General features: G+C 38.1%; 1 protein-coding gene across 1 annotated transcript; it reads right to left on the reverse strand.

Moving 5' to 3' along the window:
- Positions 1-1,165: 1,165 nt before the first annotated feature.
- On the reverse strand, positions 1,166-25,001 carry LOC135692090 (nucleosome-remodeling factor subunit NURF301). The gene is made up of 17 exons (XM_065210122.2): positions 23,727-25,001; positions 19,737-19,909; positions 19,169-19,318; positions 17,727-18,290; positions 16,499-17,143; positions 15,168-15,458; positions 11,626-14,523; positions 10,219-10,818; positions 9,442-9,755; positions 8,046-8,577; positions 7,052-7,181; positions 6,497-6,688; positions 5,400-5,603; positions 4,857-5,033; positions 4,050-4,245; positions 3,067-3,151; positions 1,166-2,360 (listed from the first exon to the last, which is right to left on the reverse strand). Exons 1-17 carry the CDS (start codon positions 24,827-24,829, stop codon positions 2,155-2,157), a joined length of 8,460 nt encoding a protein of 2,819 aa, XP_065066194.2. The 5' UTR covers positions 24,830-25,001; the 3' UTR covers positions 1,166-2,154.
- Positions 25,002-26,041: the final 1,040 nt, after the last annotated feature.

The raw sequence follows: 26,041 nt of genomic DNA on the forward strand, positions 1-26,041 counted from the left end.
TGGAACAATAAGATTTAGAAAATAATATTACTGTAGCTGTGGGGGTTGATGGAGCAACCACATAGCAAAGTGAATGTTATAAACATGCCTCGAAATTCAATGCAGAAGCACTAGTGTAGAAAAATTTGTTATCAATCACTAACAATTCATCTAGCTGCAAAGTTGTGGGCAACACCCCCTCTCTTGGCACGACCCTTGCTTTCAAAGAGGCATCCTAGCTCGTAAATATTTTAAGAAGACCATTCTTTATTCAACTATGGTTCACGACCACAAATGTGAAGTAAAGGTCCCCCTAGAAATGGCATGAACTAAAACGCACCAAACGCACCCTTTCAAGAAAATTATATACTTGAAACATGGCATCCCCACCCATATAAGTAAACAGTTTCCTTCCTCTCAACGGGTCTACCAATATTTCTAATCTGTCCAGCAGTAGCCACTGTTAATGCAATTTTCCACACCGTTGGCAACATCATGTTTGCTTTTTCTCCAAACAAAAATGACTGACGCAAGGCCCAAGATGGAGATTAACAACAGGTAAAGTAACAAAGGGTTTCGCTGAACGACTTGAATTAATTACCAACTAATTAAGATGACCAATATGTTTAATTTAAAATTTAGCATGCCCATAAGGACATTTTAGAGTCCCAAATCCAAATAAGATAACAAATGTCACGAAAGAACCTTCCATATCGCACGTTAAGGCTAGTTGTACACCGTATGGAGAAGCGAGAAAACCGAGGAGCCACAAAACTTACACGAAACGTAACAGATGCTGCTTCAGACAATATTGTAAAGCTTCGATCTAATGCCACCCCTAAAAGACCCCCATCCTCAGATAAGTTATTTGACATGCATCTTAAGGGCAATTGACGGGGAAGAAATGTTTATTCCTTGACAAGAGACAAGGTAACCATTTTTCGCAACACCTAAAGTTTCACAACGTGTAAGTTCGAAATTTGTACTCATGTTCCTCTACTTGCTTTTATAGCAAGGATTTATTCGTGCTAAATAAACTTTGGATATGCTATTCACTAAGCGGTATTTTCGTACCTGCTACAATTAAGACTGTCACTCCCTCATGATAATGATTTGGAGAAATTAGTTTTCAAAGTTTAAACAGAATCGTGAAGTTCGGAGGAAAAAGACAAGAATACTATGCAACTGAAGACATGCCAGCAGATAAGACGATGATATATCCAGGTCATAAAAGTCAATACACTTTTTCTATATACATTGATGCTTCTACGATAAAAGAAATCAACGAATAGTCCAAACGCCGTTAGTTAATTCAAGAGCTTTTGGAGTCTCAGTAAATAATTTAAAAGCAGTGAAGAGATAGAAGGTCTGATTTGCGGTGGTATAAATCCTGATTTCAAATAGAGGCCTGCAAGGCTTTTAACCTCGTTTAGAAACAGGGAGCGCAAGGGTCAATAGCTTAAAATTTCTTCATCATGGCACTAGCATGCAGTTATTGCAGTAATGGACTGTGTTACTAAGTTAATATAGCTTGTCAAAAGCAGTCTTACTCCCGTGAGAATACTAGATTAGCTTAAGTTAATTAGGTTACCAACCACTAAATGAAAATAGCCCGAGTTAGAACAAAGTCTGACAAGTACAGTTTGCAAGTTTCTGCCTCAGTAGATACAAAAATGGCATTTTTATATTTTTTGATCGACCGAACACGCATAGTTTGGAAAACAATTTGAATAAACTACAAAATAGGGGCCAAGCTATTTGCAAAACGAAGAATGTAGATGGCAGAACAAGCCATGCATTTCATATGGGAATTTTCCTGCCTTCCATTTGAATCTATTGCATATGGATGAGCGATTTAGAAATCTTTACAAAATAAAAATATTCTAAATCTAAATAGCAAAGGCATGGATTCAATAAATGCAGCGTTAACTTTAGAAAGTATGTTTACCTCCTTCGTAAAGAAACTAACAAGTTTAAAATCGCGAGAGCACCTCTACTCGTAAGGTCCTGGCAGGCTTCACTAATTATCCCATTCGGCATCTTGGCCAAGAAGCAAGTAAAATTCATGATAGGCCATGCGATGCACTTTGCTGATGCACTATAGAATGTCGTAAAAAGCAACAGAAACACCATGCTGTAGCTGTTTCAGAGCAATATCGAGGCTGTCAGCTGCCTCTATTTCGATACCTTCTGCAACGTGTTCTTAAATGCTTTTAATTTCTGCACGAAAAAGTTCTCAAGAACTTCAGCACATCGATAAAACGGCGAATCCGAGGTATTATAGTATCGGCAATTGTCGAAAATTCGCGAAGCATCGGCAACGAATTCTTTTAAGGTCTTGTACTTGCTTGAACGAATTTTCTCATCCATTGTTTGGAGATCTGGAATTGGAACAAGAAGCTGATATATACAAACTGGAATTGTTGAAAGGATAGCTTTCGAAGGGTTTGAATCTCGCGAGGAATAGTTAACAAGGGTTTAAACATTCAAAGACATGGTTCACTAGTGTTTAAATCCCTAAAGAGAAGAACGAATAAAAATTTCTTTTTGTTACAAGTGTGTCCCACTCTTCCTGCACTGAGCACATACTGTTCAAAGGCACAAATAATCTTGCTATAGACAGATGCAAAGAGCTTGTCGTTTGTCATAAATAGATTTCTTAAAAACTTCGGTGTGATTTTGAGTGAAAGAAAGTGAGACCAGAGAAATAGTATTTTGATGAGCTGTCTGATAAATCTGGGTTTAAGAAAAGTGGCAAATCGTATGAAAACAAAGGCACAGGTTAAGATTTGTGCGAGTTGAAACTCTACAAAAATAATAATAATAATACATTTTATTTGTGTGCTTCCATCCATCTTTTACTCATTTTCCTCTGGACAATATCTACACTGAAGGGGACCTGTCAAAACATTTCTATTCATTTACAATCTTTCTTATCAAACGAGGTGGTTATAAAAATGAAAATGGTTATCTGGCCTGCCTGAAGTAGCAATGAAAATCTACGACCTTATTGGTGAATACCTCGTGCTTATTCAATACCGCTTAAAAGCGAGGCATATCTTAATGACAAGTGACGTAAAAACCTACCCATCGGCTCCTTCACGATGTTGTAATAATCTACAACCTCGCTTTCATCAACTGGTTCCAGGAACGGCCAAGCCATTTTGTGACTCTGAAAATTCAAGAATGCATCGTTAATTTCTATGGCAGTGTTAGCTCACCATCTTTGCAGATTTTCTTTATAGACTTGCATTGCAAATAATGACTGAAGATTTCAAACATCATTTCTCCACATTCTGTACTTTTATCATGTCGCAATTCCTCTAATTTAGAATATTTTTATAACGTAAACATACTCCACAAAAACCGTAATCTACAAGACTCTAACACATGGCAAGAGTAAGTATATTTTACAGAGTGATGAAAGTACGATACACAAAATATCGGCAAATTTTCGACAAGTAGATTTTTTATCGGTTCTTCTAGTCACGTTGTCAGGTTGGGTTGTGTAGGTATTTAGTTTGAGCAAATTCTTTAAAAGGAAAATGTAACAAATAGAAGACTAGTCACATGGCACCGGAAAATAAAGAGAGACAATACATTCGAAACCAGAGAAGAACAATCAAATCTTGGCTAAAATTTCCATTGATCAGGTTGCTGTCAGCAGAAACATTAATGCATGTTCTTTTAAAGCAAAATGCCATTCTCCAGAAGATTAAAAAAAATCTGTCCCAAATTCGGATGAATTCATTTTTCTAGAGCAAAATTCATGCCTGGTTGATGTTAATGAAAAGTTAGCAATTGCAATAAGATATGACAATAAATGGTTCCAACCTCATTGCTGATCAGTCCATTGCCGAGGGGAGGGAGCGACTGTAAGTCTTAAAACTGAAAAAGCTCTAGTGTGATCAAATATTTTACATGATACATAGGATCCTCATCGTCGTGTTGCTTTGTTCCTAACTACCTTTCGTTACTCATTGCAAGATTCACAGAATCCGGCTGACAGCATATCCTGTTTTTCTTCCTTTTTACATAAATATTTAAATACCAATTAAAAAACAGCCTACCTGTAATGATCTAAGTAGGCGCTTGAGTCCTTCGATATCTTTGGGCGAAAGGCGCTTGTTTTCCACTCTTTCTTCACTGGTTACAGCTGAGCATCTTGGACATACGTAATTTTCAATAAAATCTGCTTCAGCTTGGGTAATCCCCACGCATGTCCCATGGAACCAGTCTTGGCACATATCACATCCGATGTAGAACCTAAATTTGGAAAATCAATTTTAGAAGAAAGGGCGGCCTAGCGACAACAAAAATTATTACAGCAAGTTATAATACGTAAAACCTTTCTAACAATAAAAATCCAAGGAGGCCTAATAGACTTGAATACGAGTTGAAAATAAGCATCCAAGTGTCCACAAAAAAAGGATAAAAGCACTCTGTAAATTGTATGTGATAGGAAGAACAAATTTTGCACAGCTGCCCAATTCGAAGCAAGATTAGATAGAAAAGATAAATAAACATAAGGCTGGATTGCTCCTTATTTGTTTTTAAATTTTAAGGAATTAAAAGTTAAGAAAAGTAAGATACTTTGGATATGAATAATGCAGGTATTGTTTTTTAAAAACATTAACAACATTCTGCCTGTATATATTAAGAGTGCCCGGGTATATGCATTTCAGCTTTCCTAAATTTTCTCTTTTCCTCAGTACCCCACTCTACGCTTGTTTTTAATTTGTTCTTAATTTCAGACCACATAAAAGGCTCGTGTTCTCATCAAACTGTTCTTACTCGTTTTGGTGGCGATGCGCACAACGGTGGATATTTAACTTGAACAGGAAAATATGGCCGCTTCTCATTCACGACATACTCACTTGCTTTCGTCATAGGGCTGCTTACAAAGGCAGTAAAGCTCTTCTTGCTCAACTCCGTGTTGCTGCCTTTTGCAGTCGTCACATATAAATTCATCCATTGACTCCGCTTGGGCCTCCGAAATTCCAACGCAGTCGCCGTGAAACCAGTTGTTGCATAAATCACAACCAACATAAAACCTGTACGAAAGGAAACATAGGAAATCTCAATGCGAAATGGACTGACAAAATAAATTCGACTTTTTATAATGGGAGGGTTGAAAATATATTGAATTTGCTAGGATTCGCAGTTTTGCTGACGCCATTTCAAGAATCCCGCCAAAACAGCTGGACTATTCGAAATAATTAGAATGCTGGTAACGAAGCCACCATCATTTATCAATCGTCTTAATACTTGCATTACGTAGGTATATAAAGCTTACAATTTTATTTTTAAAATCAACTCCTACCTCTAAAACTTAATTAGATATGCCCATGAAATTTTTGCAAATGGGGTAATAGGGAATAAGATTTTCAAAGCCTATGCCATCACTGTCATACACTCACTTCTTTTCGTCGTAAGGTGTTTTACAAAGGCAGTACAATTTCTCGTCAGCACTCTTAATTTTCTTTGACTGTCCTTCTTGCACCTCATTGTCGCGCTTTCGTTTACCGGTCTTGGGTTGTTCTTGATTGTAAAGCTCGTCTCCTAATTCAATGAGCAGATTCCTTTCAAGTAGCTGTCGTTTTTTCAATATTTGATTCTTCAACCTGAAAGAAAACACATACAACTATCAATAAAACCTTATAACCATAAAAAATAAGTATTTTGTCATTATGGGCCCTTCATGAACACATTCCGTGAAAACAAATATTGGAAACAAAAGCCGCGGAAATTTCCAAAGGGTCGCCGAAGATTGCATTAGATACTGAAATTTGAAATACTGAATTAGGGTCTTGCGGCTTAAAGTGCAAAATTGAAATAAGCCTTAAGTTTCACCTACAGATGACGGCAGCCGAGAAACATAAAAAAAACAGTGGTGAAATTCTAAAATCAAATAATCTTTGATTGTAGCAAGAGCATAGAACCAAAGATGCAGTACAGTGGAACAGAAAAGTATGATGAAAATGATCGGAGACATCACAACAAAGTATCTCTACAAAGTTTTTTATGATTGATAACAAAGAATCAGATCTTCTTATCCTTTTGTAAAAATCTAGAGCGATAAAAGTCCTTGTATAATTAACAGCTGTGGCGTTTTCGTTATATATGAAATGAGCTGACACAACACTTCCAGGAGCGAAATGGGACCCGTTGAATTTGAATCATAACAAAGATGTGGATCGAGATGAAACAATAGGTTGTGGGCCTTACTATCTTTCTTGATATCTAACGATATCATTCAACCCCAGATATGAATACAGCGATTCGTCAAAATAAAGCCAATAAAATAGGCCTTCTTTCCGATGGGTTGATTTGACTCGTATCTGGGTCGGTGGCTGAGCAATTATGTGGCCTTTATACGATGTTTCATACCCTGAAGAGTAATTGGCAAAAATAGGCTTTGACATGAGCTCAAAAGGTTCTGTGCTTCTCTATACCACCCTGAAGGTCTTCAGAAAGTCCAGTAGTATTTAAGAATTCCAAGATGTGACATGCTTACCTGTCTTTTCTGTCCTTTAAGACGCGTCGAAGTTTTCTTAGCCTTTCTGATGAAACAGAAACTTTTCGATTTGACGTGCTGACGGAACGCCTTCGTGAGGATGGCGTACTATCCTGCTTCTGCTTGTCCTTCTCTTCTAACTTCTCAAGTTTCGTTAACAATGTATTGAGAACGGATTTGCAGACAGCTTCACTGCGAACAACAAGAGTACGCATGGGTAACAAAAAGTTTTGCCTTGCTATCATGTAGTATCAGAGCTGATTAACTTTAGATTTCAAGGAGCCATTGAGCATTAATTGTGAATTATCCATAAAATTTGTCACTGTACCACAGAATATTAGTAATTGAGCTCAGCGAATATTGAATTAATAACAATTGCTTCCTCCAAAGCTGTATTTCTTTTTAATCCATAAAAGTCCATAAAAACAACGCAGAAACAACATCCTGATAAATATACGAGATAGCTTTATTATTTGACTTAATAACGAGAAACATGTGAAGATTATTCAAATTATCAAAACAAACACGTAAACAGTTAAAAAGAATTCTACTTACTTTCTGGCAGCTATAAGTGTTTGTTTTCTCTTTCCCTTTTTCTCTTGTTGCGGTCTTGTCACTGTGATAGCCTGGCCTGATCGGTTTATGAATTTGGAGGTTGACGCTCCACTCTTTACACTAGGGGAAGCTACGAAAGAAGTAGGAGATTAAAAGACTGATTTTGGGTTTCAAAAAGAGGATGTATATGTTTTGTGATGTGATGAACTGTGAACAGACCATAGGGTTCTACATTTGCCTGTTCATCTCAGTCTCCTACACTTTTACAGAGGTTAAGGCCGGGAATTTTGCATTCTTAGCCTACCCAACGGGAAAATCTGGTGTACATAGTTAAATTAAAAAGGATAAGAATAATACAATTTAAAATTGGAGAATCAAGCATTAGGAATCCAAAGAAAATATACGACCAGACAGCCTGTTACTGTCCAGATACCGAACAAGCATTTGCATAAAAGGTGGCAGTTAGAATTGGAAAACGTGTGTACAGAAAAAAAGCAATGATAAAAAAACATCATACCTATAAAGAATATTTTTACACTTTACCATAGATATTCATTGTAGATACCTACTTTCGAATATGAAAGGAATTTAAAAGTATGTATAAATTGAAATGTGACTGCAATCACTGCCTAAATTACTCGGAACATCCAACACCTTGCGCTGTGCATTTCTATTTTTCAATTGTTTTCCTGAATACTACCACTCCCAGCCCTTTCCACCCCCAAACAATTTTTTGATTGTTTACTTCATAACATAACATTCGTAGGGGGGGGGGGGATTTTTGCTGAATTTGCCTTTGAAAATTGACGTTAGTGTTCCAAGACTTTTGGCAGCGATTGTAGGTCAACTTAGTTTTCTATAACATCATGACTTGTGTAAGTTTTTATAGTGGAGGGCCCTTTGAAAAATAGCATTACTAAGGGGCTACCCTCCTTAAACATATGAAATTGAATGGATAAGAACTAGATAATACACCTAAAGCAAGAACACATACCCAGAGGCAATGGTTTGGCGACGGACATAGGAACCTGCAAAGGCGCAGACGTCTTGTAGACTTTCTGAATAGGACTTGGCTGTGTGGTGCTAAATTGCTGATGGTATGACTGCAACAGAACGTTGTGATTCTGGGATAAATCCTTCTGTATCAATACCCCAGGTTTACCTGGGATCGTTACATACGTTGGTTGGGCGGTGAATCTCGTAGGAGTAGACGCTATAGAGCGTGATACCATGACCTGCGCACCTGGAAGCACTGGCCTTATCGTTAATTTCGAATCTTGCTTTATAACTTTCGGTGTTTCGGTTTGCACCACGCCTCGGGATACTTTCGCCGCTTTTCGAAGTTGCTGTTGTTGTTGTTGCTGCTGTTTAATCATTTGTTCGGTTTGACGTCGTAGTAACGCCGCCCGTTTCGCCTCTATGTTTTTCCGCGCATCTTCTTCGGCTTGCTGTCTCTCACGTCGTAGGTTTCGTTCCATTTCTACTTTATCCCAGTACTGACGAATTTCCCAAAGATCGAGTGATTCCTGTTTATTTAAAAATGGTATAACGATATGTTATTTTTATGAAACAACAGAGAGCACCGTAGTATTGTGCTTACTCTCTTTGCTCTTCGTTAATACCTAGGGCGTTTGCCACATTAGAAGGGTCCACTCACTTAAACTGATGTGCAAAAAGAATTGCACCCCATACAAGGGGCAAATAATTATGAGCTGGGCTATGAATGCCTATCTATTTACAAATAGAGATATTCGGCTTTTCATCTAAATGTAAAACTGTGAATCTGCGAAAAGAGACGGAGAAAAGATGGGAGCTTAACAAGTAGTCTGGGAAAGATCTTTACTGCAGTATTGCTAAGTTCTATATGATTTGTGCACAAACCTGTGAAGTTCAACAGTGACTCGATAAAAAGTGAAATATTTTATTGAATTATATCACCTCTGTATGATAATACATCTGTTATAAATACCTATACTGCACTTGCAGTAGTTTTACGTAAGATGGCGTTCAATGAAGTCTTAAAGATTGAAAATCAAGAGCGTTTATTCAGCATGGAAAAATCAAGGACACTTTCGGCAAAGATATCGACTTTGATTCTGTGAAAAACCCAACCTGCAGACGTCAAAGAATGCTAGGAAAATTTTTTAAAAATAATTAACGACGTTTCGAGCATAGCCCGTTTCGAGCATAGCCCGTTTCGAGCATAGCCTGTTGACTTGATAACAGGCTATGCTCGAAACGTCGTTAATTATTTTTAAAAAAATTTTCCTGGTACAATTTACCTACATTGATCGTTATTTGAATTCATCATATTGTACCGCACGCATTTTAGTCAAAGAATGCTGCTTTCAAAAAAGATCAAGTAAAAACGTTTGAATATAGGAATTAACCTCAGGGAGCCACTCCTCTATCACTTGTCTCGTTGTTGGAAAAGGAACATCATCATCATCATCATCCGTTAGATTGAGGTCATCATCCACCGTGTACTTGAGGGGGGCTGTTCTTTCTCGTAGTCTGATTCCCCCTTTGGTCATCTTAGCGATCGGTGTTGCTGGCTTCTCGTCCTTACTATTTCCTACTGCTTTTGGTTTTGGTGGATTCGCTTGCACTTTAAACGGCTGCATGATCTTCTTAACCAAATATGAATAGACCAACCCGTCCGGAGTTTGAGGTTTTCCGTCAAGAATGTCGATTGTAATGATACCTGAAACACAAGTATTGCCGATGATAAGAGTGCAGTGAATTATTCTAGACCCAAACCCCTGACGATCTTTTTATACACGAAGGGCCTCGGTAGCACGGCAAGAAATGAGGTGGCTTGGAAACAAAACTCGAATACGGAGCAGATGACTCTAAAATAAGTTTTCTTATTCTAAAACTCTAAAACTTGTATAAAACTCTTATAATAATTGGGAACAAGTTTGCAAAGAATTGGAGGTCAAAGTGGAAATGACGAGTCAATAATTCAAGCTTTTTGCTTCTTTGCTACATGAAAATCATACCTTTTACCATGCCGAACATGAAAATCATACCTTTTACCGTGCCGAACATGAAAATCATACTTTATACTACAAGATTCCGCTAAGGAAGTCGACAGCAAGACAGGAGAGCAACTTCAACAAAAGATGGATAAAAAATTGACAAAGGCCTTTAAGGCGGATACATACCTTTGCTAGTGGTTATGGAATGATTAACTCCTCTAGGGGGCCGAATATTGATGACATCCCATCGTAAACAGCAATGAAGAATTCGCAACAAATGCCCGACAGATGCAAACGAATTTGCGTTCAACACACGGAACTTCCAAGAATTTTCAAAATTTGGCCTAGGGAAACCAAACTGCGCGAAAGTGCCATTAGTCTGTTTCGTATTGTATTGAAAGCCGTCTACTTCTTTCATGCCGGCTTGTCTTGCTAGCTTTTTAAGTTTATGTTTATCCAGTAAAAAAATGCCTTTGATGTCTCTTTTCCTTTGCTTCCATGCTCGTAACTCGTGTTTTATAAGCTTCACAGGTTCATCAACAATTTTATGGATCGTACACATATTCTTCTCAGCATTCTCATACAGGACTGCGTTTCCGGGTTTCTTACTGTCGCTCAGTGCCTTACTAGTTTTCGAGTCTGATTTGTGGAGCGCAAGCGACTGCAGGGCAGCTGCTTTGGCATTCAAAGTCTCCTGCGCAGTCCTATTGCCTGCTTTCACTGCATTGCTTGCCAGTTGAGTAAGATATGTGGCGACAGGAGTTGGCTGGGGTGTCAGTTTGGTACCTGAAAATGCAGACACATTTGATTACATAATTGTGAGCAAAATAAATTAAAAATTTACTGGTTTGCTTTATAATTCTACATCGCCTACAGGCAGAGCTGTGTAAAGCAGGGCATTGCATGAGAAGAGTAATTTATAAGCAGATAACATTTGAAAACATTTTCGTTTAATGTAATGTTTCCATCGATTTTACATAACATGGAGATGAAATAAACAGGCAAAAACAGAAATCATGTGTTATTGCCGAGAAGAACAACAGCTTTGGTTGAGATCGTCTTCCAAATCATTTATCACAAAAGGATACCGTTTTCAAAATCAGGCTTGCAGCACTAAGTTGCCACAACAGGTGTGTGCTGTATTTTTACAAATCTTGTGATAAGTACCAAACATAGATTACAATATCTCTAAGGTAAACAGAAAGCCAAGAAAACCAAATTCAGCTAAAACTGTGGAAATGACTTTTTTGAAAATCATTTACTTCTGATCTTTTGCCCTGTTTACTGAATCTAACATTGACATTCAATGCAACTCAAAGCAAACTTTATAATTACCGCTGTTTTTGCCACGATCTCACCGAAGGTTTTCTAAAGGAAATCCTTGCATCAAGAAAGAGCATTTTTAGAAAGGACGTAGAGAGGGAAGATAGTGGTAAATTGGATGGCAACCAGTAGTCTGCAATGAATCTAGATTTCACTGGAAAAAATTACACTTATAGTACACATATCGCCCTCACTACATTTTTTACATCAGCCGTGTTAGCGTTCCTTAAAAAATGACAACTAAAGAGAAATGGGACAAAAAATACTTGCCTGTAGTTAAAACATGTGACGACCTTGGCGTTCCTTGTGACCCATCCACAACTAACTGACCCCCTGCTCCAAACTTTGATAACATAATGGCAGTATTGCCAAGTAGCACTGCTCTTGGGTTTGTTTGCTGATTGGCAGAAGACACTACGTTAGATCGAATTATAAATTGTCCGGGGGATGCTTGGATGATTTGAATTCCTCCGCTTTGAAAGGCATTCCCAGTTGCCAACGCTTTAAGCACTGCTGCATTGGAGATCTGGGAAGCAGCAAGACCCACAGGGATACTTGACTGGGCTGTTGTTGGTGCTGGAGCAATCGCAACTGGCCTGGGACCGGTTGACTTTGGTGTGACTGACACTAAATTTAGTGTCTTTACCGGAGGTCTTGGCTGGATATGAGCAAGAACCGGTTTAGCTGCAGACGAGGCAACCGGCGTTAGGACTGGTAGCTGTTGCACTGCTGGTACCTGTGATTGTAGAATTACTGGTTTAGGTAAATCGGATTTCGAATTGAGAACAGCCAGCTTTACTGCACTTCCAGCTGTTGATGTCTGGGTTAAAGGTGCTGGGATATGCCCAGGTCGTGGCTGTGGTTTCTGGTCAGTGGATATACTTGGAATGGGCAGATCGCAATTTGCACTAGCGACTGTAACAGTTTGTGCTAAAGAAGTTGACATTCCCAGAGGGGCATTTCCTGACACACCTTCCCCCGAATCAAGTGGGAGCTTGCTTCTCGTATCTAAACTCGAACTTTGAGTAGAAGATGCTTCAGTCTTCAATACACTTTTTGGAGGGTCAGGAAGATAAAGTGAATGAACGTCGACTTTTGTTAACAATTTATCTAAAATTCTTTGCGTTTCGTCAACAAGTGCTTTACTTGGCTCATATTCAGAACCGCAAGCATCAACCGTCTGCGATGCATTGGTACTGCACGTTTCTGTTGCTGTAGTTGACATCCTGGCTCCAAAATCATTCTCAGTTAGTTTAGCTATAATATCCCCAACAGTTTTAGTTTGTGTACGTGGAGTCGAGTTCCCTTGGTTATCGTTTTCTTCCGTATGCAAAGAATCAGAAGCAATTGTTTTCATAACACCTTCCACATATTTATCCAAACCACCAGCCACAGACGAATCATCTGAGCCACGTTTAGATGGGCTATTGAGCGTCAGGTTATCCTTAGCTGTTTCACTTTTCTCAACCTGCTTGGCATTTGCTACCAGAGACCCAGCGTCCTTGGCTAATTCCGCACCCCCCTTTGCCTTATCTTCGTTTTTTTCATTCAACAGGTCTTCAGGGACATTTTCTCCTTCAGACGATGGCAGTTGCTTTTGTGGGTAACTACTTGCTTCTTCAGCCTCAGAAACACTTTCATTTGGCGAAACGTCTCCTTCTGTTTTTACTTTTGATGGGGAAATAGCAGAAACTTTCAAAACATCTGACTCTATCTTTGGAGCCTCCTTCGCAAGTGAACCTACCTCTTCAACTTCCATTACGCCAGATTCCGTCTTTTGAGTCTTATTCGCAAGAGAACCTCCTCCTTCTATTTCCGTTCCACCAGATCTTGTCTTTTGAGCCTCCTTCGCAATAGAATCTCCTTCTTCTACTTGTGTTCCAGCAGATCCTGTCTTTTGAGCCTCCTTCACAGTAGAATCTCCCTCTTCAACTTCCATACCGACAGATTCAGTCTTTGAAGCCTCCTTCGCAACAGAACCTCCCTCTTCAACTTCCATACCAACAGATTCCGTCTTTGGAGCCTCCTTCGCAGGAGAACCTCCCTCTTCAACTTCCATTTGATCTGCTTGACCATCTTTCGCTGGTGAAGTAGTTGGAACAATATTTTGGCCAGAGGAATTCAATTTTTCAGCACAATTTTCTGTTTTCTGGTTATTCTTCAAGTTAGATGCGGGTACGGTACTGTTGCATGGAGCATCATCTTTTGAAGATCGTTCTTTCCCTACAAGGTCAGCTTCGTTTGCACAAGCAGCAACGCCAGTCTTGACTAACATCCTCTCCTTTCCAAGATCGACTATATTTTCAACAGCTTTATCTGTTTTACCGGCAGCTAAATTTGCATCCTTCTCCCTTGTCTCTGCACTGCCCATATGAACATCTTTATCGGAACTGACTATAAGACTCTGTACAGTATCAACATCTGAAGCTTGATCATTGACAGGGTCTACTTGTTTGCTTGACGTTTCCTCTTTTATATTGCTTACTTGCATAGCTGTAACGGGCTCTTTATTTGGAGAACTCTCCTTCCTACACTCGATAAGATCATTCTTCAAAAGACTAGCTTCTTGACCAGAAAATGCTTCGGCAGATGTATCTTTTGTCGAAGTAGGTTCCTTAGTTTTGACTTCGCTTATACAACTGGATTTGGCATTGAAATCAGTATTTTGGTTACCACTGGCTTCTTCCGTAGAATCTGCTCCTTCTGAAGGCGCGTCTATTTTCTTAGAACGATTCACTTCTTGAGAAGAATCTTTCTTAAAAGAGACCTCGCTACTTTTATCTTTTTCATTATTGCCGGTCGCTGTTTGACTCTTAACAACTTCACTTGATTTAGCAGGGGCATTCTGGTCCCCAGTGGCACTGCACGTCTGAGGTGCTATAGTTTCATTGGTTGTTCCAGCTACGGCCCCTTTGTCAGTAGATTTCTCCGCGTTTGTGACAGACACCACATCTATGACTTCATCGTCTTGATCATTTGAAGTTAGCTTTGCAACAGATAACGAATTTACATGCGAAGCAGGAGCCTTGTCCTTGGAAATGCTTGTGGAGCTACTTTGTGAGGTACTTGACAGCTGAGAGCTTGTAACAGGAACACTATTGCTGGTTGCCGTTTTTGAATTGCTGGTCTCAGAAGTCACATTTGCGTCATTTGTTTTAGCAGCAGTATCTGAAACAAAATCATAAAGAGTAGATAAAGCGATAAGAGTAAATTCCTCTTCCAGCAAAAGGTTTTAAATCTGCCAATAAACACAAAATCCAACAGATCACTTTAATTTAGCAAGAAGGCAGCACAACGAGAATAATATCACAATCAGATAACGCGATAATTCTTTCACTTATAGTCTCTATAACGACGTTGTACTCTGTTTCACTTAACGAGTTTTACATCTGCATTCTGTTCAGGCTCACATAAAATAAAAAACATCTATTACGAAACTGGCAGGCAATAATTGAGTTTAATATTGATGATAAGAGTATAAAAGGTTATTTTCCATCGATTGAATGTGTCAGTCATCAATTTCCCTTCTTGAAACTTCAGGTGTAAGGATATGGAGTTTTCAGTTGATGCTATTGATATCAGGAGCATCAAGGTACCTTGAAACGATTCTTCATGAGGGAGGTAAGAGTGGACAACGGGGAAAAGAGGGGTTGATTAAATACTATTCAAGCTTCGTAGAAACATTTGAAATGCACTAATTGCCACAACCCAGTTACGCTTGCATCTTTCAACTGTTCACCGTTTACTGAATCAAAACTTACTAAAGTGTTTAAACAGCATAGCAAACGTGTTTCCATAAAGAGCCAGCATACCTTTCTCTCCTTCAACTTTGTTTACTTTTTCTTTAATATCTTGAGTACTGTTTATTTTACGAGCCTTTTCTTTACGATCCTTAACAGTACCGACCACCACTTCAAGTTTTCTTATCTTCGAGCTTTTCTCCTCCGCAGTGGGCCAGGCATTGTCCCTGCGTCTTTTGCGTGATCTCAAGCAGCCAACACCACCACTCCAAGCCCAGCCCCCACCCCCGTCTAATCGGTACTCTTCGCCTTTCTGTTCCCAAACTTTGTGTCTTGGAATCCAACTGAACTTGACAGGCGCAGCTGTATAATGAATATTAAATTTTTACAGATCAAGTGACACATGAGCCGGGGAGTGGGGGAAAACAAGACAAGGAAGTAATAACAAAAAGACGTTCAGAGTCATAAAAACAATGCAATCAAAAAAAGTGCTAATTCTAATTTGAAAGCTTCGCCTTAAAAGAGGGTCTTCCTCTGCCTTTCTAACATCTGACATTAGTTATTGCGGGTGAACACGACAAAAAGTGCTTGATGTTTATGTCATCGCAACTGACTGAGGCGTTTGACACCGAAACAGAATTTACTGCAACTCGCTCATGGAGAATATGCTATGATTATTCTTCATTATGACTGGTAACTGGTACATTAAACCAACGATGCATGAATACCGTGGCTACGAAAAACGATTCTGAGAACAATTGGGGGACAGACTGCCTTTAAGTAATTCAAAAAAGAACACAATGTTTTCTTGCAAAAACCATGTTCTAGCTTGAAAAAGGCAACTACCATACTGTAAACAAAGAAAATGAACTTAAGTGACAGAAATTGTGCCTGGATAATCATCATCGCAGTTTTAGTCGCAAAACAGCCGATAACTATCGCTTGACTAAAGTGCTGAAGGATGTATCGTGTATAAAAAAGGGGAAATGAATGGAAACATTTTACGAAGGCATTTGGTCCGCTAATGAACTTGATGTTGATTACAACAAAATCTGGTTTCGAACCTTATAACTCAAACTGTCAAGAAAATTTGAACAATGAAAAATAAAGCAAATGTGGTTACGGCCTAAAATCCCTCTAGATTTTGGATTAGAAATACCAGAATTTTCAGCTTGAGGTTTCTTCTTTCGCAAAATTGGCATTAGGTTATGGTGAATCGAAAATATTAATCCGTTTGTAAAGCGCATAGCAAACAATCGACACATCTTAAAAACAGTATACGGAGAATCGTGAATTCTTTTATACGGACAAAGTTGTTGGCAGAAATGCTTTTATTCAATATGTCGTTTTTGTTCCTCGCAAGTCGACTGAACAAATAATGCTAAAAAGCAATTTCTCTGTACCTTTAGGTTTAATGATGCCATTTTCGTCATCTTCCAAGTCTTCATCGATAGCATCTCTATCCCTAATGCCTCGCATGCTCTTCTTATTTTTTCCTTCAGCCTGCATTCTTTTCAGCATCAAATGACCCAATGATTCTCTCCACACATTCAAAACAATGAGCGGTTTGATAGCCCGTTGAAGAACTGTCAACATGGCGGCGAATTCAGGCACCTCTTTGCACATTCGAACAGCTTTGATCCATGCTGGCAATTGTTTGTACCACATTGGATGCAGAAACGCTGTCGGTATAGAGCTCTCAAATGACAACATTGTACTCCGCAATGTATTGACAACAAGCGATGTGCCTTGGTACACTTCTCCTAGCCACTTGAAGTCATAAAGCCTGAATTTATTTCCAAGTACTCTTCTTTTATCACGTTCTGCTTGGTGGTCATTTTTGCTACTTGCCAGTGAATTTGAGTAGTATTGGTTCTCGTACATTACGTATGAGCCCTCCATTCCCAACTTGAAATAACTTTTAACTTCTTCTGTCTTCTTCTTGACTATCGCATCCTCACTTATTTTTGATGGTGTAGCTCCATCTTCTGCAACATCCAATGAACTCCCACTTTCTTTCACCGTAACGGAATCCGACGATTTAACATCTGGAACAAAATCGCAAATCAATGCCTACTGATGTTTTTATATATGCTTACAAAAACAAAAAAGAAAGGCAAAATATACTCCATTCTCCGCAAGGCATGGTGGCAAATAAACCAAATTGCAAAAAATAGTAAATAGTGTACAGCTAATATATCATATGAAAACACCATCTATCAATATACACAGGAAATTCTAACAACGTTCTAAATCGTTCTTTAATCATATTGGCCTATGGTGACCTCATTCTCTACTAGCATCTAATCTGTCTTCTAGTACCATTTATTTAACCTATATCTCCCCGCAGGGGACTGACGTCATTTCAGTTCAGTACAGCATCAGTCAAGAAAAAGCAACGAAGGTTCGCCAACCCACATCGTAATAAATCTTAACCCATTTTTCAGACTATTTAGCTAGAATAAAATGGGGTATATTTGTGTTTTGCCACTACCAAAAGCATTGACTACACATATGCTGTTTTCTTTGGGGCACACAAACAGAAAATTGCACCAATACTTTTTGATAGAATTGAATATTAAAGAAGATAGCTCAAGTTACCATTGAAACAGAAACTTCACAAACCATTACCTGTCTTCAAATTTTCATTCAGCACTGCATGAGCATTCTCATCTTTTTCAGCTCCTTTTCTTTGAACATCAAGCATATCATTTGCACCAGTGCATGGACCCTTTTCTGATTGGCCCATTGACTCAGCTTTTGATTGTTCTAAATCAACTGCACCACTATCCTGTGAATCTTGCTTTCTGCTGTCTTTGCTGGTCACATCAGCAGGAGCTTTTGCGTCAACAGGCGTTTGGCTCTGTGAACCAAGAAAATCCCTAAACTCCTTTTCAATTTCAACAGAAATTTGCCTGTCTTGGACCGCATGCCCTTCAACTCTGTTTGGCAATGCACAAGTAGGTTTAGATTCCTGAGATTGGTTTTCTGCTGGCAATAACTGCCCTTCTTCAATTTTCATCGATTGCTGATCCCACTCTTGTGGTTTCTGGTCGGCAGAATCAGTCCCAACTTCTGAATTTAGAACCTTATATGAGTATTTGTCCGACTTTTTTATCATTACTGGTTCACCATCAGGCACAAACCGAATATCTTGCTCTTCATTATCACCCCTTAAAGCATCTCCTGAGGCAGCTATAAAGGATAAACAGAATAAATTAACCTCACATTTTTATGATTAATAGAAACTTGTGAATAAGAGTGAAAACATTGCTAAGGTAAAGGTATTAATACAGTATATAACAAAAAGAGCAATGTAATTAAATGGATAAACCATTTAGATATAATTAGACATAAGCTGTTGATTACAATAATGAAATTGCCTTAAAGATTTACATTGGCTTTCTGAAGATCATGAAAAAGATTCTCTGTACTCTTGTATTTTTGCCAAGTAGGCATAATATGTTATGATAATACATGATTTATTTACAGACTTTTTGTCTGGTATATGGCCTTATTAAGACCCAGGATACCTACAAGTGGTTATCAAATTAACATAAGAGGAGGCTACTATTAACTATAAAAATTTTCAGAATCCTTTCTGCTTCTTTAAAATCCCATCAATATCTGTACTGTATGAGTTTTGAGCTTGCGAATAACATTTCTCTTACTACCAATTGGAATAAATTGCTGTCTCTATTCCAATTTGAGGAAAGGAACACCAAAAGAAGCTCCTTTTCTGTAACTTTAATAGTAAGTTGTCATTGCATCATAGCAAAGTATTCATGATTTTGGACAAAATTTCAAGAGACAATTCAGATATCTGAATAAATGGCCATTACAAATGTAAAAACATAGCCTTTCGTAATTAGCTCTTAATTTTTTGCATTTACAATGGAGCTGCAAAAGTTGAGCTTAATTATATCAACTATTAAAAACTCACGGAAATTCTGTAAAATGAGAAAGATCTTCAGAATGGTTTTAAAAACTCTGCAACCATATGCCCTGTTCAAATTGATTAACCTAGTATATATGCATATTATCATTTTAGCATGACCAATAACAAAAATCACCTTGTTTGTTGACTTCCTCTTCCTTTTTAATCTGCATCAATTTCTCTTCTTCTTCCTGTTCAGCAACTTTCTTGGCATGCTCAATAGCATCCTTGCTTTCAATTGTTTCCCCTTTCACCCTTGTTTTGTACAAGTATGGGGTTAGGTCACCTAGAATACCAAAAAATGCTATGTTTACTCCACTTGTGAATCAAATTTGAGAAATGTTCTTAGATTAATAATTCTGAACTCATGTTTTGCATATTTGCTTTCAAATCTATATTGCTTAGCCTAAGTCCACATATTCCATATAACAATTAACAGTCTATTTAGAAGAAATTATATTTTCCACTTGTCAAAGAGTTGTATCAAATATAGATATAAATCTTAAAAAAACATATTCAAATTTTTCTACATAAAAAAAAACCTTTGCAAATAGCAGAATTTTTTTAAAAGTTTACAACTATAAAAACTGATAATAGCAGATCACATTTGGTACAAACAATTTTTATAGAACTTAAATCTGTTCATTCCTTGTAAGCATTATGCATCTAAAATAACAATAAAATAAAATAAGTTAGTGCTGGACCTTTTGCAGCAATGGTAAGATCTTCAGTACATTTCATGTGTTGAACAATCAAATCATATTTCTCCTCAAGTGTCTGCACCAATGGCTTTTCATAACCATCCTCTTTTAAAGAATCCAACAATTCATCTAGATGTGATGGGTAACTGTAGTAAAATGTTTCATATTCTCCCTCACTGAAACACAGAAGAATGGAATCAGATAAGCATAATTACAAAATACAGGAGATAACAATCATTCAATCAAATGATGCTTAGGACAATACCAAAAATTTTAATGATGACTGCCTATAAGGATAAATAATGACAGCTTGTTTAATCAAATTAGACAAGCTATGGCATTGTAGCTGAAAATTATATTTGATTTAAAATAAGATCACAAACAAACAAACAAAGCTCCCTTGTAACTGCAAAAATCTGCGAGAGTCAGTCATAATGATGACTTCTGTGACCCAGTCATTAGCATACAACCAGTTTAGATCTAAATCACTGTCTTCAATTTTTCTCTCAGCACATTCTTGATTTCTATTTTCATCTACTTTAGACTGGGCTACAGTCTAAGGTTTAGTGTAAAATATGGGGCATGACACTTTTAGTGCCTTCTTTCAAACGACTGCTTATGTTCATCAATTTCACTCTTAATAAATCTGGCTGGCCATTTACTGCATGCTGGAAGGCAATTGTAGATATGACTGTAGTGAATTAAAATAGTTCTGAGAAGATTATTTGCAGACTACAAAACTACAAAATATGTTATTTTCATGCACTGTGAGTAAATATTGTATCAAAACTACCTGGGTCATGATAACTGAATGTTTTCTTAAACTATTTGATCAACATCATTTAGTGGACTGTTGGAGGAATTCCTTTTTTCTGATCAGGATATAATTTTCTTTTATGCCAATTCTTTAGAATTTGGTGTTTCTCGAATCTCAAAAATGATATCTAATAATTGATGTTTTGGTCTAAGAAAAATCAATTTGTGGTTGACACATTAAAGTTATCAGATATGTTACTTGGCTTGAAAATAAATGAAAATGTTGTTCTTGAAATAAGACAGACATTGTATATGTGTATCTATAGGGTGTTTCAACAGACTCAAAACCTGTATTTGACCAACATGTAGCCAAAACGTGTCAAGAAACAAGCAAAAAGCTTAGTGCATTCTATCGAATCTTGAATAATTGAGATGAATAGCAAAACCTTATGCTCTACAACTTGTTCAAAAGCCAACAAGGACTATGGCTGTGTCCATAAGAGGACACCAGGCCTGGCCGTTTGAGGCGAGCGATAGCTCGCGCTCGCCTCCACGCTCCCCTCGCAACCTGAGGCGAGCTATGAATTGCTCTCCTAAACAGAACATGAAGGGAGAATCGCTCCCCTAAAATTTCCATTCATTTGCCCTTTTCCTATTCAGAGAACCCTGAAAACGGGTTAATTGGCTTATTTTTGTAACAGCGATTTCTCCCGTCACTGCATTTTTTGCAATTAACTTTTTGCTTGTTGGGCGGTTTTTGTTATGATATGCATAAACTTCGATCTATTTGGAAAAGGATAGTTAACCGAAAGGTACGTTTGTAGCGATTAGAACCTTTCGATCCTTAGAAAACAGGAATATTTTTGGAAGGAAAGTCAAAGAAATGGGTAGGAATTGTAGATTTGGGATATAATAACACAGCAGGTCCCTTCCAGCAATAGAAACAAAACTATCCCTCAAAGAGAACAGGGTACTCTGTCTTGCAGATCAAAAACGACAACCAAAACATGGAATTCCACTATCCAGCAGCATTTACTGAAAAACCCAGATTGGGTGAAAAACTATAACAGCGACATGTTTCGCATTATTGGCAAAGCCTGATCATCGTTCCATCTATGTAGCAGTTTGTGAATCTATCTACTATATAAACATGGCCGACTGCTTTTGTATAGACATAAGTGAGTTCGTTTTCACCTTAGAACTCCGTTGGTAACATTTTCAATAGGAAAGGGGCACTTATTGGAAAACCTCAACAGTCATGTCCTCGCGTTTTCTGATGGCCTATTTCGATCCAAAACTGGGTATTTTAGCGTAGATTTTTTCATCTATGTTCTGACCTTTTATTCTCTGAAGAGTGCTAGACGTATAATTAAGTTTGTTTCAAAATTTGTTTTTTAAAGACATTTTCAAATTCTGTGCAACAAAAAGATTGTTTTGCAAGAGAATTGTTGTTTTTGTGTTGTGCCAGCTTTACATAAAACGGAGAGAGTCTGTTCTTTCAAATACTTCAAGTAAAGGGGGTGCCTAAGTCTCGGTTAAAGCAAATGCAAATTGAAAGAAGTAAAACAGCACACTCCTGACTGAGGCTATTACATTAAGGCAACCAACAGATACTAAAGGGGCTTATTAAGTCATCTGTCGATTGTCTTTAAAGTACATTCTATGTGTTACTGATTTAGCTCGCCTCAGTATATGAGGGGAGCAATTCACAGCTCACCTATGAAAATACAAACGGCCAGGCCTGTAAGAGGACACTATATATTCTTTGTTACAGTTATCTTTTTGATTTGTTATGATTATCCTTTCTTTCAAAAATCAACATGAAAAAAGTATCAGAATAGACATTCTCTCTAAGTAACCAAAGTATGCTTCTTTGTCACTATCGGTTAAGCCTTCTCCCCATTAATTATGAAGCTATGACAAACTGCTTCTACAACAATAGACACAACAAATTAACATTTACAAACTAACCAAAAATTGCCCATTACTAAAAAGAACCCCACTGATAAGCATGCCTGCCAGACAATTACCCCCTGAACAAAAGAGGGGCATTTACTTGAACAATCAGCATGATATTTTGTTAGCAGCCAAAACAGGCAATGGTATACTTTATATTGTTCTGGAGACAGCACATCTGTCTTGCAGACCTATTAGGTCAAAATTATGAAAAACAAGTTTAAAATGATAAGATATTGCGTTTTATATATCAAGCCTTCTAGAAGTGGCATTTAAACTGAAGAGAATAAAGGTGTGTAAATATTACTCTTGAGGAAATAAGTCAAGGATCCATTATTAACCGTGCATACAAGATGAACAAGCATAAAGACAAAAATGGTAAAGAAATATCCACAAAGTATCACCAACATATCCAGGCTGAAAATCTAAAGTCATAAATACATATTTGAAGCAGGGTGGAAGGGCTTCATTCAGAGGAACTCTCTAATTTTAAGGGTTGTGGTACTTCTTTACAAAAACATTTACACAGTTGTCAGCCAGGTGTGGTGCAATGATAAGAAATCTGTCACATAATTTATATGCCATATGGCAAATCTCTTGTGGTTGATGTATAAACATAAACAAATTATACCATGCTAACAACTAGTTTTGGCACAAATTCAATAATAATCTCCAAGAACTTGAGACAGAATACACAGAAAATTCCTAGGCAGGAATGGAGTACAAAACATGCTTGAATTTCTTTATGGCTCTTCTTATAAAATCCAAGTTTATATATAAACACTAGCATTCGATATTAAAATCAGAATCGGGACCTTATTTTGAAGTGGCTGACAAACCTTAAATTAGAGGGTTCATCACCTCTTTTCCCCCTTTGGCCACACCCCCTTTGGCTTTTGCTATGCCCCTGTGCTGTTGGGCTGAAGATAGGGCCAAAAATAAGAGAGGCGTGGAGGTATATGCTTTAAAAAACGAGAACTTAATTAGCAAAATTTTCAAACACAGGGAAAAGAATGCATGGCAAACCACTTTGTAGAAAAGTGGGACCTGGACACCCCTTGGAGCAAGCAATGACCTTTGTTTTCTCAAGGCAGATGACTAGGGAACTGACAAGGAGTCTATTGTGCAAAATTTTAGAAAAATGTTTACAAAAATTTAAAAGAATTTCTGGAAAATATTGCTAAAAAATTTGCAACATTTCTAGACAGCAAGAAGCAAGTTTATTCTATGAGCTAGAACAATCAAGATTCACAAATACAGGTGAACAATAAAAAAACTTACATTATGATTCTTCTGATCAAAAACCAGTATTTTCTTCTGTGTCTATCAGTACCAAGTGGGGCATTTCTGAAAATTGAATGCTTGTCTTCCTCAGCTAATAAATCAGTTACACCTTTCACCTTCTGTGCCTCACAGACAGGACACAGCCAATCACCAGCAGGTACCTCAGAGAGAGGGGGTTTCAAACAAGCAAGATGATAAACTGCAGGGCAAAGCTCACAGCAAAGCAAATCCCCCATTCGACCACAGCTCCTGCAATAATCGTCTGATATAAACATTCGTTCATTCGCGATCTCCTCTCTTACTGCATTTGCTGATAAGAAATAATCACATAGCCTTGTTAAAACTTTTAATTTCCCTTTAACAGACACAAATGGGTAGGAAGCATCTTCCACGATAGCATACAAATCTGCAAAGTCTTTATCTGAGAGAATATAGCTTCTAACCAGCTCAGGCCAAGTGAACGAATCCAGCAAATACCAGTGAACGTTGATACTGTCTTTTTCATCATTGGGACCGAAAACAATCCCACTTCCTTCATCTTCTGGTAAAAGTGACCTAAGTAATGCTATGTGAATCTCGGCAATAATACAAGGCTGTTCATCTGCACGAAGTGCAGCACAGAAATCTTCAAAACCGAACGGAGAAATTCTAAGTATCCGGCTAAAATGCCGTACAGTTTCATAAACTTGCAAAGCTTCCATTAATAATTCGCTTGCGATCAAAAGGTCTCCTGACGATGGAGGTATTTTAAGGGGTGGTGCTGAAACAGGATCTTCAATAGCCACAGCTGATTTGCAATAAGATTTTCTTGGTGTCTCGCAGCTATGTATACTCGAGATATCGCTATTACTGATTGAGGAAAAGCTTGTGTCCAGAGAATCAAGACTATCATCTGAAGCCAATGCATCTTCATAGAAAAATTCTTCACCTTTAGAAACATGCTTTATTGTGCGATCAGATTTTCTGTAAGTTCTCCTTGAAGAGGCTTCACTTGAAGCCGGACTACTTGGTCCAGGACTATCCTTCGCGCCATTTTTTAGATGCGACCATTTACGTGATGGCGCATCTCTTTGCACTCCTCTTCCTCTCATGCGCGGCATTTTTAGATATAAAATGTGAAATTGGGTGCCTTGAGCTATGTAGCTTGAGGGATTGATATCATTTCAAAGTGTCATTCAACTGCCTCCAGAAAATTTCCACATTCCCATAATGGACTCCATTGCTGTAGTTCCACAAGAGCACATTTCTTCAACAACGAAATCGACCATATCACGTGACCTAACATCCCACAATCCAGTTCTTTTCAAAATGGCGGCATGACTGTGCTTTTGTCCAAGTGGAGAAAGCATTCGATTTTCATCAGGTTGCAATCATAGGCGACGGAGGTATAGAGGCTGGGAGGGCTGCAGCCCCCCTTAATCAGGCAACATTAATTGCATTTAGGGCTCTATTCGGGCAGTTACATCTCAAGATCCATACTAAACCCCCCTAAACGTTTTGCATCCACTACGGCCAAGGTTGCAATGCCATGAAAAAAGCAAGTGGGTAATCCCAAAGATGTCTCACTTGCCGAAAGCAAGCATTGGAAAATTGTTTAATAGGAGAGAAGCTCCATTCATAAAGCTTTTCATGTAGGTACCAGGGGCATAGGATAGATAGGGTGGGGGTGGCCAGTGATTGAGGATCTAGGCAAAACCATAACAGCCCTGCAGCCCTCCAGATGCTAACTGTTTGGGATCCAGCTTGAAATGGGCTTGAGGGCTTGGCCCCTTTATTGTGACAAAAAGTGGTAAAATTTGTCCTCTTGCTATTGTTTTAATGACATTTTTCTTGGAAACAATTATTCTGTTCGAATTGTTGGGCACACCCCGACACACTGACGCTGGTAATTCTAAGTTCCAAATGATCTATTGAGGTTGCCCAGAGGGCATGATTTCGATGACAGTCCATATGCCGGTTAAAAATCTTCAAGACTTTTTATCTGTCGCAAATCTTGGTTCTGTAAAAAATTAAGCTGCTTTTGGTTTAGATTATGGCAAAAGGTTCATCTGGAGAGGGCCAATTAGTAAAAAAGATTTACTTAGTAATCCTTGGCACTTGGCCTCCTAAGGTATCGAGCTTAACAGCAAAGGGACATTCGATTTTCTCCCTCTGTTGTTTGACTGGACACCTTGGAGCTGAAGCTCTTACCATACCATTGACTCAAAACTCAACTTTAATGAACCAATCAACACTATCTGCCAAAAGATCAAAAATAAAGGTAAAGTTTTTTTGTGGGATACAAGAAACCTTGACTCTTAGGAGGCAAACTT

Source organism: Rhopilema esculentum, chromosome 13 (assembly GCF_057945365.1).
Source record: "Rhopilema esculentum isolate cy_ngs chromosome 13, ASM5794536v1, whole genome shotgun sequence".
In the NCBI taxonomy this organism is placed as follows: domain Eukaryota; kingdom Metazoa; phylum Cnidaria; class Scyphozoa; order Rhizostomeae; family Rhizostomatidae; genus Rhopilema; species Rhopilema esculentum.

Bases quoted from the DNA above. Each gene is read 5' to 3' on its own strand.
- LOC135692090 (XM_065210122.2), bottom strand. From the start codon at position 24,829: ATGCCGCGCATGAGAGGAAGAGGAGTGCAAAGAGATGCGCCATCACGT. The intron at 10,819-11,625 runs GCAAGTATTTTT...CTGCATTTTCAG, and splicing joins GTCACATGTTTTAACTACAG to GTACCAAACTGACACCCCAG. The intron at 4,246-4,856 runs GTGAGTATGTCG...TTCCAAATTTAG, and splicing joins CAGCCCTATGACGAAAGCAA to GTTCTACATCGGATGTGATA.